Below are 16200 nucleotides of genomic sequence, written 5' to 3' on the forward strand. Positions count from 1 at the left end.
GAACGCCGCGTCAATTACGGCTGTAATTAGCGCTGCTATTCATTGGAGTCAATGAATAGCGGCTCCAATTACGGCCAAAGAAGTGACAGGTCACTTCTTTGACGCGGGCGTCTATTTACGCGCCGTCATTTGACAGCGGCGCGTAAATATACGCCTCGTGTGAACAGACAAACGTCTGCCCATTGCTTTCAATGGGCAGATGTTTGTCAGCGCTATTGAGGCGCTATTTTCAGACATAATTCGGGGCAAAAACGCCCGAATTACGTCCGTAAATAGGCCGTGTGAACATACCCTAAGAGCACACACTTCTGACACATTCATTACATGACAGTAGTATGTAACCTATTCTTTTGCTACAGCATTGAAAATAAGAATTACAGTGAAAATGCAATAAAAATGTAACCAGTCACAAATACAACACGGAGCGGCCAACATCATTGAGGAACTTTTTTTTTTAAGACGTAAAGGTAACCACAGTTATTGTATAGCCATTTTTAGGGCTTGCTCTGACTTGGGCCCTCGCCCACATTGCCTCATTATACAAACCATGCTGTTGCTTTTCTGCTTCCCATTGAACATTTAATTGGTTATCTAGATTTTCCTGATTTTATATTATTTAACATCATGCCTATAGCTCTCTAGAAGCACCTATAGATGAGGCTATGAGGTCTTACCTGGCTTTCTTCTATACACATTAGCTTATCCGAAAATACACGCAGCTTTAAAAACCAGAATGATCTCTGTTCTTAAGAAAGTGCGGCCATTCCTCAGCTTGAATTCAAAGTTTGTTTTGATGCAGACGTGTCCGGGGACGTTGCCACTGACCTATAAATACTGGATCATGGGACAGTCTGAGACCTTCTCCTGCCCCCGTCACGTGGCTGAGATATGTTTGGTAACACAATCAGGTGGATTACAGGAGAGGAATTAGAAGACGGCAGAAATTGGACTCAGGACGCTTCAGGGTGACAAGGTCTTTATGTACCAGAAAATGACAATAATGACCTGCAACACTGTACAGGAACATGGAGCTGAAGTTGTGGAAAACTCCCTTTTTGTGAGGTGCACTCATTTACTGACGTATAATGTGTTAAAGTTTGGTCCTCTAGGTCTTTGATTGTTTATATACACTCCCTGTAAGTTTATCTATACAGCCTGCAAATCCCACATTATGTTTTAGGCATATATACATGTCCTATGTAGTAAATGGGACCACTACTCGTTCTCAGCTTTATCAGGGTGACATGACGTCCGCTGCCATAAAGGACTAGTAAGATGTTCAAGGCAAATATTCAGTTGTGACCGCTCCTGCAGGACTGTCTGCTTTACAGCTTCGCATTGACACCCCCTAAACCACATGACCCACCAACTACACCCCTGCTCTGCCGGAAAAAAGCGGTTCCCTTTATGCTTTACTTATAATAATGTATAGAACCACTTGTAAAGCTATAAAGTACAATTGCCCTCAATAAAGATACTTTTTCATCCTTTCTTTTTTTTTTTTTTTTTAATTTTACGACATATATACAGAAAAAGCAGAAAATAGTTATCGAGGACCCGCCAGGGGCTATGCAATAACTGCATTATCTTGTCTACACTAGGATATGATTGAAATGTAGTTTGTGACCAATATGGGCAATACAATAGTTATGCATGAGTAAAGTAATTTTACTGCATATTATTACTACTCATAGGACCTCATACATAAATTTGTGTTGTAGAGCTGAAAAATAAAGAAGTGACCTGACCCGTTGTTGCGGGTAACATGCATAAGGCCCATAGAGCGTCTATATAGGGCACTAATGTGTGAAGACCTCTCCGGATCTCCTACTACAGCCGAACAAATAACGGGAGCAGGAGATGGAACAGACAGGAAACCATCAGCATAACGGGACAATAGTAGCTGGATTCTTGTTAACTCTTAGGACCAAATATTATACACATACAACACACTCAATTCTGTATTCAAGGAATGATTTAATACAAACAGGAAGGTGACAGAGAACTTGTTCTGGTGGCAGGGTCCCTTTAAGAGCTTTTGGAATCATCACCAGACCCGAGGATAAAAATAAAGACAATTTGGGATTTCTTCAGTCGTCGAGCTGACAGAGAAGAGCAACTCCCCTCTTTATCCAGTGCTGGACAGGTTTATCTGTTGGCAGCAGCATTGCGATGACAAAGTTGGTGGAATGTCCTGTGGTGGACAGAGTCCCCTTACGTTCACTGGTCTTGTAGAGTGGGCACACGTATGACTTGGTCTTCTTTATCTCAGACTTTTTATCTAAAATTATAGAAATGCTAAATAAAATCAGATATTAGTGAAAAATGGCTTTTCCCTACAGTGTGAATATAAAGTCTAGTCCACACAGGGAGATGGTGCGCAAAACAAGGGACTTTATCCTGCCTCATCAGATGTTTTTTCCAGGAGACGTCACTCAAGACTGGAGGGGTTGCTGCCGGTAATGCAGGACATTTATCACATGAAAGAACGCCCAGTGGTCACTTAAAGGGGTTTTCGAGGGACACAACATTTTTCGGGGGGGGGGGAGGGGGGGGGGTCAGCGCGTGAGCACTGAGGAATAACATGAACGCGAAGAAAATGGGGCGGGCATTGAGGGGTAAGTAAAGCGTGAACGGGGCGGGCATTGAGAAGGCTGTGGATCAACAGGATGCCATAAACCTGGGTCTTCTGCCATATAAACCCTGGGCAACCTCCTTTAATTTTACACACCCTATAGGACAACAGACTGTCATGCAAAAATCAAATCTTTAACTGTAACCCTTATGATTCCTCTGTATCCAATGTTTTGGCAAACAAGCAAATGAGTTAACCCAGCCCGCATTCAATGAGGAATTTACTGATCCTCAAATAAAAAGAAGCCACATGTCAGAGGGATTGTGGTTATCATTGTAGTCATGTACACGCTCTTCAAAAAAAATTGCAGCAAACCGGTGATTTTTATCGCTATGGAGACCTAGCCTTATGTGAATGAATATATGTATACATTAATGCTTGTACACTGAATAGACAGTGTATTATGACCGGGGCATTTTATGCAAAATGGTTGTTACTCAGATATTGTTGATCACAGAAATTTAACTGGGTGTTGGGACTGGATGGAGATTTAGACCAAACAGACAAGCGACAGTGACAGACAATCTTATTCAAGGACCAAGTCAGATCTCAGACTGTCAATGTGTAGCACAATGCGGGACATTATAATGTATGGGGATGGGCAAAAGATGGCCCAATATAGTATTAAGTAGGTGCTCCTAATAAACTGGCCCCTGAGTGTTTATACATGTACATATGCAGACATGAGATCCTTTGCTACTAATTAATAGCAGCTCCGTGATCTTGGTGTGCATGTGACCCGGCAGAATAAAAGCCTAGAACGTGCAATAAATCTTCCATTGGCAGAGGGTGGATTAATGACAACAGCTGCAGTGTCGCTCATATGTTCTGTACTAACACAAAGTTCTATATCTAACATTGAGGTTTCGCCAGCTGAATCCAGAAAGTACAGTAATGTGTTCATTGTGGAAGTCTTCCAGATTCAAAATCATCAACAAATTTCTTGTCCTTTTATACAGGATGCGACATGGATGACTAGCCCACAGTTGGGGTCTTTGTCAGACCCTATCTCCTTTAATTCCTGGCAGGTCACTCAGTTGAGACACTTCCTCGCGTCCCTACCTAACCCATCGACATGCTCACGAGATAGTTCCCCTTTCGAACTCCTTTATACGGGTGCGGTGCGTCACTCGTTGTCCTGAATTTATGCTCTCTTGAGCTCTCCATCCACTCTTTCCACACCCTCCTATTTGCTTAGCTGGGAGAGGGACTTGGGTCTCACATTCACTGTGGAGCAGAAAGATCGTCTGTTCACTATGACACATAAATCCTCCATGGCTAGCAGGTTTCAGGAGGCGGGTTTTAAGATCTTGTCGCGATGGTATAGAGTGCCTTCCAGATTGCATGCAATGATCCCTGCGGTCTCACCGTTGTGTTGGAGATGTGGAGACCATGTGGGCACAATTTTACACATCTTTTGGGATTGCCCGCAGTTGACAGATTTCTGGTCTGAGGTATGGCGCATCTCCTCCAAATTTATGGATTTCCCCCTTCCGCGCTCTCTCTCTTCCTGCTCCATCTGTGTGATGTGCCATTATTTACGTACCGACGCTCAGTTGTTCGCCACCTGGTGAATGCAGCTAGAGCGGGTGTCCCCGCGCTGTGGAGACAATCTTGTCCTCCGTCGGTGGGCATGTGGTTTGGCAAGATCCAGGAGATTATGAGAATGGAGGACCTCACGGCATCGATGAGAGGGACCCACGCTAAATTCCTCAAAACATGGCATGATTGGATTCGATTTCAATCGTCTGGCGAGTATAGGACCATCATGGCCTCCTGAGCATAATTCCTAGGCCTAGTGTGTAAGGTCAGTTCTCTCTCCTTCCTTTTTCTCTTCTGCCCCCTCTTCTCTTTTGCTTCTCTCTATCCTGTTCTCATTCGGGTCATTATGCATGGCTGCTGGTTCAGGATGCATAAAATGTCTTCTTCTTCAGTATCGATTTCAGCTGTATGTTGTTTTTTTTGTTTTGCACTCATTGTAACTACATATACTGGCTTGTGGGCCGATGTCAGTGCTGCATATGTCTGCACCATTATATTTGTGTTTTGGAAAACGGAAAAATAAAAGAATTTGGAAAAAACAAAATTTCTTGTCCTATATTGTACTACACAAACATCCTGCAAAATACAATACTTTATTTTTATCATTGATTGAGTAAGGTCAGAGGACCTAATGCAGGAGATATCAAAATAGAGGATTAGGCCTAATTCAGACGAATGCAGGGAAACTCGGAAGTGAAAAACGGATGTTTTTCACGTTAGAGTTGCCCCCCTTGCGGGTCCCGTTTTCACGGATCCCCATAGACTTGAGTCTATTGAGGGATATGTGAAAACGGATCAAAATAGGACATGTTCTATTTTTCAACGCACCCTTCACACGGGGTCTTCTCTCTCTCTCGATCACTGAGGGTCCCAACAGAGGGACACCCTATGTTGAGCTTATGTTTGGGGGACAATTCTAATGCAAGAGGATTGTCCATAGCAGACAACGCTTCTTAGTGTTTTTGATTCATGCTGGCATGGCCTCTTTGACAAAGACATCACGCTGTTGGTACACCCCAAAGCAATGGCAATTTGTCTCATTGCCTAAGTTGCCGGAGACGTATTTCAATGTTGGTATGTGTAGTCCAAGGGGTCACACACTTCCTAGAAGGGTCAGTGGACAGTGGAGCATTTAATGGGTGAAATTTTGCCAAGCAAAACTTTCCCGAACTAATGACCGTGTTGACATAGCAGCATTGTGTATTTTTTTTAAACGTCTATAATGCATAATAATTTATGATCATCATCCACTTACTTGGTTTTATCCAGATTATCGGCACAGAGTCAAACAGGATTTTGGGGTGTTGTTCTGCGAGTACTCCACTGGTCACATTCATTAAAGACAGAAATATAAAGACTTTAAATATACAGTTTGAAAACGAAGAATTTTTTTGTGTGCAAATTTGGTGAATATGTTGTTTTTTTTTACAAAGTGAACATCATTATTGGGTGATTTTGGATGACTAGCTAAAAATTCTGGACAGTACTAATTATAGTAACATGCAAAGGGGTGTCAATTTACAGAATGGGGTGTAAAACGGCTTATCATGAATGGGGCCGAGCTGCTCTCACCCTTTTAGTGCATAATAAGACAGTGCAGTCACATTGCAAGTTTTGCTGCAACTTAGCAAAAATTGTGGCAAAAAACACAATATCACCACAACGTGTGAATAGAATCTTATGCAGCCTGCACAAAATGCAAAGTGTGAGCTAGGCCTTTCAGATGCCTCCTCAAGCATAATAATGGTTCTTCCCTACAGGATTGGACCTGAAGCTTAGTAATGGACTGTACCTCATTCTGTTTGGATGCCCGTCTCCCAGGCTTCCTACTCTTAGGGCTCATTCAGACGAGCGTATTCCGCGTCCGTGTGCTGTCCGTTGAATTAACAGACAACACATGGACCCATGCAAGTCAATGGGGCTATTCAGACATGCGTGATTTTTCAGTGTCCGTTGCGTGAAACTCACTACATGTCCTATATTTGTCCGTTTTTGCAGCCCTTGTCGCCCATTGAACTCTATGGGTGCATGAAAACCACGGACAGCACACGTATCACATCCGTATGCTGTCGATGTTTCACGCATCAGTTGCTAAAGAAATTCAGAGAAATTAAAAAAACAAAAAGGAAGAGAATCATGAACGTGAAAAACGGATGCCACACGCAAAGCCCACTGATGCGGAAGGGAGAGCCCACTGATGCAAAAGGGAGAGCCCACTGATGCAAAAGGGAGAGCCCACTGATGCAAAAGGGAGAGCCCACTGATGCAAAAGGGAGAGCCCACTGATGCAAAAGGGAGAGCCCACTGATGCAAAAGGGAGAGCCCACTGATGCAAAAGGGAGAGCCCACTGATGCAAAAGGGAGAGCCCACTGATGCAAAAGGGAGAGCCCACTGATGCAAAAGGGAGAGCCCACTGATGCAAAAGGGAGAGCCCACTGATGCAAAAGGGAGAGCCCACTGATGCAAAAGGGAGAGCCCACTGATGCAAAAGGGAGAGCCCACTGATGCAAAAGGGAGAGCCCACTGATGCAAAAGGGAGAGCCCACTGATGCGGAAGGGAGAGCCCACTGATGCGGAAGGGAGAGCCCACTGATGCGGAAGGGAGAGCCCACTGATGCGGAAGGGAGAGCCCACTGATGCGGAAGGGAGAGCCCACTGATGCGGAAGGGAGAGCCCACTGATGCGGAAGGGAGAGCCCACTGATGCGGAAGGGAGAGCCCACAGATGCGGAAGGGAGAGCCCACAGATGCGGAAGGGAGAGCCCACTGATGCGGAAGGGAGAGCCCACTGATGCGGAAGGGAGAGCCCACTGATGCGGAAGGGAGAGCACACTGATGGCACATGGACATTAAATGCAGGAAATACGGTTCATTTTTTGCGCACGCAAATCGGACACGCTCGTGTGAATGAAGCCCAACTGGTGTAGACCCTTATGATCACATAATAGCATCCTTTTAAATCATAGAAAGTAAACACAAACATAATTTAAGGAACACTCCGGACTGTGTTATGCATAGTGAATGTCTTGATGGGCGGTGCATGACTCTTTTCTTTGTAGTTCTTTAAATTATGTAATTTCCTTTAAATTAGCTTTTTATGTTTTGAAAGGATGCTATTATTATGTCATCATAAGAATCTGCAGCAGTAAGAGGAGGAAGTCTGTACGGTATCAACATTGTTTTTTTATCCAAATAGATAATAGGGCAATATTGAGTTTGGACTTGACTCAGGACAAAAAATGTAAAACATGTGAATATATAAGGTTCAGAATTTAGAGTCCCTGACCTCTTTCTGTCCCAGCGAGCACCGTCTAGGAACAATCCATTAATGTAAACTCCATCTTCTGGTGAGGTGTCGGTAGTGTCCACAGGCAGAACCTGTGACAAACATAATGCAGATATTACATGTAATAAAGACATACGAGACATAATATGGTACTTGAAAACAGAAATACGTTGTATCCTTTACTAGTAAGTATTTACCGGAGGATCCCAAACTACTCAGATCTGCAGCTCGGTGTGGAAAGTTCCACATATTCTGTCACAAGAGGATCATTCATTTAACCAAAAGACTCAAACACTGAATTACAAATGTCACCTATACGTCTCTGTCATTCAATTTCCTATAGTGACTTTCTATATTTTCCCCTTCCTTGAGTACTGAGTACATAGGACGCTTCTTTCTCATGTACAAACTGTGTTCTAATTACTTCCTTTTTTAATTAATTTTTTTAAAACATTACATATTTTGCCAGATCTTGTTACATAATATTTTATATACTCCGATTACATCAAAATTCAAAACTCCTTGTTGTTATTTTTGTGCAGTGTATTGTGGGAGATAACAGTGAAACAGAGTTAAGCTTTGATGTTATAGGACATATGATATTCCATGTAGGATCCAGCAGAATATTCTCTTTCACTTTGGATGTGAAAGGAGGAGAAAACATGATAAAATCAATAAAAAAATAAATAAATAAATAAAATGACCAGAACAAAGTGGCAGTGATACTAGGATAGTGCCATGCCACTTTATCTCCGGTCGGCTCTGCGTGTCTCTCTCAGAAGGCCACAACGTCGGCCCATTATAGTCAACGCTGCCTCCAGAGAAAGACAAGTGGAGCTGACAGGGGAAGTGGCGCAGCTCTTTTCTAGTATCACTGCCATCTGATTCTAGAAATCAACAAGAGTGACAGCAGTCGAACCTCCTAATAAATCCTTATAGACTGATGTACTTATGTAAACTCACCTGAAATTCATAACCTAGCAAATCAATGGGGATTCTGTATTTCCTGGCATAATTCTGCATGGCACCAGTTAGAAAAGCTTGTGTGAAGAAGAATCCTGACAACCAGAAGACATGAGGCTTTTCACAATCAAACCAGGTCTACAAGAAACCAGAACCATATAGAGGAATGTCATTTACGTCATGTTCACACTGCATATTTCGGAGCATAAAACATTTACTTGAATATTTCATTACGAACTGATCGGTCGAGGTCTGACCACTGGGGTCTTTATTGATCATTAGGTGGAAGAGAGTGCAGCCTTAGTAAAGCGCAGCGCCCCCTTCAGTTTTTCCCTGCCAAGCACCACTCCTATCCCGTTGTCTGGTCTGGAGCAATGCTGTGCAGAGGAAAAGCAAAGAGGTCACGGCCCATTGTTCTAGTGATTGGTGGAGGTCTCAGCAGTCGAATCCCTAAGATCAGTAAGTGATGGCATATCCTAGTGATGGAAAAACCCATTTAAAGCATATATATTGGGGAACAGCATAAATAGCAATGTTATTATTAGAATCCCCTCTTCACCTGCAGCAGCACCAGAGCGGACCCTACAGACCTGTCAGCAGACACAGGATGTTTTACAACAGTACATGTCTGCACGCTGCACCCCAAATTATCAGCATATAATATCCCCTAATAAAAGCAATACCCGATTTCATTTTTATTGACCATTATCCTTGTACTCACTTGTAGGAATTTAAGCCGGGCCAGGAAATCACTGACATAACTTCCTAGGGGTTTTAAACTGGGATAAGAACGCTTTGCCCATATTTCAGGAACTTTTCCTACAATTAAACTGCCAGACAAGGCCTCTAGTTCTGAGTCCATAACAACCAGACCCTTGATGGCTTTCTGAAGGTTCTGTAGAGTTGTCCTTATAGTACGGATTAAGCTGGGAAAAAATAAGGGAAGGTTAAGATATATTATCTCAAATTAGTGCAAAGATGCAAGAAAAGAAGAAGATGGGTATTCTACAGATGTTCATTTATTCACAACATTATCTATAAAGTGTTTGACATTCTGGATACATGGCTCAACTTATATAAATGAACAGAGAAAACACATCATCAGCAAACACGTCAATACTGGATATCTATCTATCTATCTATCTATCTATCTATCTATCTCATATCTATCTATCTATCTATCTCATATCTATCTATCTATCTATCTATCTATCTATCTATCTATCTATCTATCTCTCATATCTATCTATCTATCTAATATCTATCTATCTATCTATCTATCTCATATCTATCTCATATCTATCTCATATCTATCTCATATCTATCTCATATCTATCTATCTATCTATCTATCTATCTAATCTATCTATCTATCTCATATCTATCTCATATCTATCTATCTATCTATCTATCTATCTATCTATCTATCTCATATCTATCTATCTATCTATCTCATATCTATCTATCTATCTATCTATCTATCTATCTATCTATCTATCTATCTCATATCTATCTATCTATCTATCTATCTATCTCATATCTATCTATCTATCTATCTCATATCTATCTATCTATCTATCTCATATCTATCTATCTCATATCTATCTATCTATCTCATATCTATCTATCTATCTCATATCTATCTATCTATCTCATATCTATCTATCTATCTATCTATCTATCTATCATCTATCTATCTCATATCTATCTATCTCATATCTATCTATCTATCTATCTATCTATCTATCTCATATCTATCTAATATATATCTATCTCATATCTATCTATCTATCTATCTATCTATCTATCTATCTATCTATCTATCTATCTATCTATCTATCTCATATCTATCTAATATCTATCTATCTCATATCTATCTATCTATCTATCTATCTCATATCTATCTATCTAATATCTATCTATCTATCTATCTATCTATCTATCTATCTATCTATCTATCTCATATCTATCTAATATATATCTATCTCATATCTATCTAATATATATCTATCTCATATCTATCTATCTCATATCTATCTATCTATCTATCTATCTATCTATCTCATATCTATCTATCTATCTATCTATCTAATATCTATCTAATATCTATCTAATATCTATCTAATATCTATCTATCTATCTATCTATCTATCTATCTATCTCATATCTATCTCATATCTATCTCATATCGATCGATCGATCGATCGATCGATCGATCGATCGATCATCTCATTGAGCCAATATACTCCATGACTTAATACCAGAGCCAGACTTAGGAATGTGTGACGTGCAGGGTCGCACAGGTCTCATAATCCACCTCGGAGGCGCTTGTGACCACCACAAATCTTAATATTAATTTTATAGCACTGTTAAATGATGTTTAGTAAGATTATTCATACATTGTATGACAAAACACCACATGGAGCAACACTTTAAAAAACGAGGTTCTTGCTGGGGCTGCCAGTTAAGAAATCTCTGGATATCACTTGTTAGAGGTGATAAACTTTTATTCATGTGCGAATAGTAAAAAAACACTTTTCAAAGTATTGCTCTACATTTAGTCACCAGCCCGAGAAGGAAAACCGGGAGGATCAACTGCCTGCAGCTCTCACAGACCGTTACACAAAAAAGTGCATTAGAGTTGTGCTTCATAGCACAACTATTAGGCTATGCTCACACGCAAACGCAAAATACGTCTGAAATTACGGAGCTGTTTTCAGGCGAAAACAGCTCCTGAATTTCAGACGTTTTTACAAGTGCACGCGTCTTTTACGGACGTAATTGGAGCTTTTCTTCATTTGAGTCAATGAAAAACGGCTCCAAAAACGTCCCAAGAAGTGTCCTGCACTTCTTTGACGCGGGCGTATTTTTACACGCCGTCTTTTGACAGCGACGCGTAAAATTACACCTCGTCTGAAGAGAACATCGTAAGACCCATTGCAAGCAATGGGCAGATGTTTGCAGACGTAATGGAGCCGTCTTTTCAGACGTAATTCGAGGCGTAAAAAGCCTGAATTACGTCTGAAAATAGGTCGTGTGAACATACCCTTATAGCGCATTGGCAGTGGTTTATTATGCACTACTCCTATTTTTTTATTTATTTATTTTAAATGCTCCTGGCTATGAAGCCCTAGCTCTCTACTTAATTTTAAATGAAACTGCAAAACACAATTTTGTGGAATATAGTGGATATAATAGTTTAGTCTACTACGCTATTCTATTCTGTTTTCTTTTGCAGTATCCTGGTGTATACTGACCAGGTGGAGGCCAAAGTGACGACACTGGCCTCAATCGGACTAATGGATCCCTATGGACACGTATAGCATGTACATCGGGATATTTCCCAGTGTACACGCTAAACGTATGGCAAAAACGTGATGCAAGTGGCGCCTTAACTGGGTGCGCTGCGTAATTACGGAGTTGTGTTACAGGCAGGTGGTTAACCCTTGTATGTAATAAAAATAATATTTCGTTATATAGCGCCATCATGCTCTGTAGAACGTTACATAATAAACAATGAGGTAAAATACGGAAAAGTACATAAAGACAAATAAACACACAGTGCAGACTAGATACCATGTGTGAGAGACCTGACCACAAGGGTTTGCAATCTATAAGGAAAAATAATAAAGCTCTCTTACTTGTTAAACCTCTCCATCTCTTGCACCAGCACGGTGTTCATACTCTCTTCATATCGCACTGGATATTTCTGCAGCGCTGCCTCAATGTCAAAATCCTTAGGAAGCTGCAGAAACATGTACAAGATTGTGATTAACTGTAGAACTGATCGATTATTTGCACAATTATCTTGTTTGTTGAGTCCTTTTTTCATGGGATTTTTTTCTGCAAATTTTTGTGAATTTATAAAGAGGATCTGTCACCTCTCCTGACATGTCTATTTTAGTAAATAATTGTGTTCCCCATGAAACAACAATTCTGGAGCTTCTTTTCTTAGAACAATAGGTTGTGTTGTTCCTCTGTTATTCCTCCTAGAAATGTATGAATAAATTAACAACTGGGTATCACCAGTTGGGGGTGTGTCCTTACACAGTTTGAAAATGTCCAATCAGTGCTGACAGAGTGAGACTGTGTAGGGACACGCCCCTATGTCAATGGGAATGGTAACACCCAGTTTTCAATTTCTTCATACATTTCTAGGAGGAATAACAGAGGAATGGCACAACACAGAGTTCTCAGAAAATATGTTTCAGAATTGTTATTCCATGGGGAATACAAACTAGACATGTCAGAGAGGTGACAGGTCCTCTTGAAGTATTGCGTGGAGCTCACCTTGCTGAGTATATCATTAGCTATTTCATACAGTGTATGATCACTGGCCCCGGATGACCCTCCTTGACGACTTCCCCCCTGAGTCAGAAGCAGGGATTCAAAAATGGTTTTTGTTTGCTGCAGATCCTTTGATATGTCAACATTTTCATGTAAACCAAAAACCTCAGGGTGCTGACTAAACGGAAGTCTCTGCCAAATAGAAAATAAGATATAAGAAATTCATAGATATAATGTTGCATGTAGAGAAAAGAGAGTTAAGGGCTCATTCAGACGAACGTGAATAACGTCCATGTGCTGCGCATGCGAAATCACGCGCAGCACACGGACCCATTGATTTCAATGGGGTTGTTCACACATGCAGGAGTTTTCACACAGCGAGAGTCCGATGCGTGAAACTGACGGCATGTCCTATATTGGTGCGTTATCACGCACCTACGTGCCTATTGAAGTCAATGGGTGCGTGAAAGAAAGAATTGAAGAAAAAAAAGATGTGCTTTGCGAGTGCGTGAATAACGCATGTCCCTCGCAATGCACACTGATGCAAAACGCAACACACACGGACCAGATTCACACGCTCGTGTGAATGTAGCCTTAGAGAGAGAACTGAGAGTACCCATGTGCAGATTCTACTGCTAGTGTGATTGAAGAAGGTTATTTAAAGGTCCTATAGAAAAAAGTAACTTTCTGCTTCATTCTATTACAATTTTTCTGACTCTAGAGCTAAAATCTCCCAGCATTCTTTGCTGGCTCAATGCCTACATCAGAATTGTTTTTTTTACATTCTTGGAAGTGTAGTGTTTACTCCAGACAATGTACAGTAATCTGAAATAAGAAAAGCTATAAAAAAGCTGTTAGGGGTGTGTCTGTCAGCACGCTTTTTAACTGTTTCCATGAGCAACCAGTAGATTTCTGAAGCTCTAGACTTTAATACCTGCTTTAATAAGTGCTGCATTTGACTGTTGGGCTGTCGGCCCCCATTTGACCATGGGCTATTCATTATTATAAGAGCCAGGCTGTGCATTTGTCATGTGCACCTTAAACTATTAACAGATTGCCATCACATATTCTTCCAACCTACCTGAAGGAGTATATTACATTTAATGTAAATGGCATAATAACAGATTAGTTGAATCAAATTAAACAGCCAACTTCTCCAGATTCTAGACAAAGCGAAGTAAAAATGACTGATGTTTGTAAAAAGCCTTTAGTAACAAAGGGGTCTCATTTCTTATGTATCCATCATGCCTCGTATACAACAATTTTACATAGATGAAATGCTGGGGCTGACGATGAGATGACAAAGGTAGCCCCCTCCATTTGTTAGCACCGCGATCAGCATTGATCACGATGCTGAATGTGTTAAATGGCCGAGATCGGTTAGTGCTGGGGGGGCACCTGTCAATAACAGCCGATCTCCAGCTGTTGTGCTCTTTGTGATCACCACCACAAACATGTACATTAACACTTTGGACATCTTGCATAAAGAATTAGCAACCAAACAAACAGATTTTAGATGACATTTTTACAAAACAAGAATGAAAAAGTAAGAAGCTACGTGATTGGTTGCTACAGATAAAGCGGACACTGTTTCTCAGAACAATTTTATGCATGAGGACCAAATGCTTACAACACATGGTAGTAACAAAAGTAGTAAAATCCATAAAACATTATTCTGCTTCCCCAGCTGTGTCATACTAATATAACCGCTTTGATGATAGAACAATGTATAGTTCGTTGTGTCTGAGAATCACCTTGATGAATTCAATGTAATCCTCATAAGTGCTTTTAGGAGGCGCTAGGTAGTTCCCACTTGGTGAGAAAGAATAACGGGGATTTTCCACTATTTCATTATTGTAAAAATCTGCCAAAGTGGTCAGTAGGAGGCGCCGGTCCCAGTCATCAGTCACACGACCGCCATAGTTACACTCTCCGGTTAGGTACGAAATGGCCTCAAATGGTACGTGTTCATAGTCATTTACAAAGAGCTGAAATAACAATAAAAACACATTATTTTGCTAGCATCTATAAAAACATAGCTCTACAATACAACTTGTTACATGGAAGGTATAGGGGGTACTATCGGGTGTAGACCGTCAATATAGCTACTGACCTGCCCAATATAAGCACTATGTTTTAAACATGGGGGTGTTGACAGAACGGTGATATTGGAAGTGCAGGATTCAGTGGCATTGCTAGCACCGGGATTTTTTGGCCCGGTGCTCCGAATCCCCGGGCAACTTCTAAATTCAATTGTATTTGCGTTCGCAGGACGCAGATACAATTTAATTCTTTGGCGGAACAGGGAACTATTAGCTGGGTTTCCTGCTCTGTGACTAACTAGGCTACAGCCACGTTAGGCCTTCAGCCTATAAGACACTGGGACAGGAGTCCTGCGCAGGCCGACACGATCACGTCACACTGGACCATGCCGGCCTACGTCTCGGCGTCTCAGGACTGAGGAGACTGAGATTCTGCAGCGCCGTTTGTCAAGAGTATAAGGTTTTTTTGTTTACTGGAGGCACTATCTACAGGGGGATGTGTGGCACTGTCTATAAGGGGGGGTCGTGTGGCGCCATCTACAATGGGTGGAGTGTGTGGCACTATCTACAAAGGGGGGGTATGTGCCACTATTTATAAAGGTGGAGTGTGGCACTATCTACAGGGGTATGTGTGTAGCACTATCAAAAAGGGGGGGTAGCTATAGGGGCCATAGTCTTATAGATATGCTGTCTCCGAGATAAATATATATATTTTTTTTTCTTGGGAGTAAACATATGTCTTGGGGCTTGTGCCCCTGTACTTTTTAAGACCCCAGCAACGCCCCTGGCTGGATTTATGCAAGAGAAGCAATATAAACAACTTCCAATCATGATATCATGCAAAGTAAGATATCAAATTTCACCTGAAGTTGCCGAATGCTGATTCTCAAATCAGACTCATTAAAGCCATAAGGAATGTTCCATCCCAGAGGACCAAACTTCTTCCTTTCCTGAACCAAAGCATGGAAGAAACACACCCCAAAAAGTAGCTTCTCCCATATCTGGAAAAAAGAGGAGACAGTATTGAATTAGACTTATATATTCTTCCCTTCATCTTATATATGTTTGAGAAAAAAAACCCTCTTACTTGCTCTTTCACTGGGCATCCGCTGAAGAACTGTGCGTCAGAGATTGGGTCAGTGAGATAAGACTGCAGTAGATTTAGTCGCAGTCCTGTTGGTGGCTCATTTGTCATCTTCACGCCATTCTGGAGAATGGTCACTGGAAACTGGGGGCACATACGAAATATTGTCAAGACAAGGTAACAATACTCTGGAAATTGATCAGATCCTGGTTATCATTTTACATCTGTGCACACGTTTAAGAAGTTTTCAAACAACATGCGAGTTAAAAGGCTTTTCCTAAAGATAGGTGGATTTAAAAAAACAAAAGTAACTTTGCAGGATGTCAGGAAATAAAAATATTTAAAAAAATACCCAAGGCCTT

At 41.1% G+C, this 16200-nt stretch overlaps 1 protein-coding gene across 1 annotated transcript in view; it reads right to left on the minus strand.

Moving 5' to 3' along the window:
- Positions 1-1957: 1957 nt before the first annotated feature.
- DNAH12 (dynein axonemal heavy chain 12) overlaps positions 1958-16200 on the minus strand; it is a 97035-nt gene continuing 82792 nt past the window's right edge. Inside the window, exons 65-74 of the mRNA XM_075833926.1 lie at positions 15842-15982; positions 15618-15755; positions 14467-14700; positions 12716-12904; positions 12067-12170; positions 9148-9352; positions 8427-8564; positions 7464-7555; positions 5433-5500; positions 1958-2281 (exon numbers count right to left, since the gene is read on the minus strand). Coding sequence (XP_075690041.1) covers positions 2091-2281; positions 5433-5500; positions 7464-7555; positions 8427-8564; positions 9148-9352; positions 12067-12170; positions 12716-12904; positions 14467-14700; positions 15618-15755; positions 15842-15982 — 1500 coding nt within the window. The 3' untranslated portion in view covers positions 1958-2090. The remainder of the gene's footprint in view (positions 2282-5432; positions 5501-7463; positions 7556-8426; positions 8565-9147; positions 9353-12066; positions 12171-12715; positions 12905-14466; positions 14701-15617; positions 15756-15841; positions 15983-16200) is intronic.

Source organism: Rhinoderma darwinii, chromosome 7 (assembly GCF_050947455.1).
Source record: "Rhinoderma darwinii isolate aRhiDar2 chromosome 7, aRhiDar2.hap1, whole genome shotgun sequence".
In the NCBI taxonomy this organism is placed as follows: domain Eukaryota; kingdom Metazoa; phylum Chordata; class Amphibia; order Anura; family Rhinodermatidae; genus Rhinoderma; species Rhinoderma darwinii.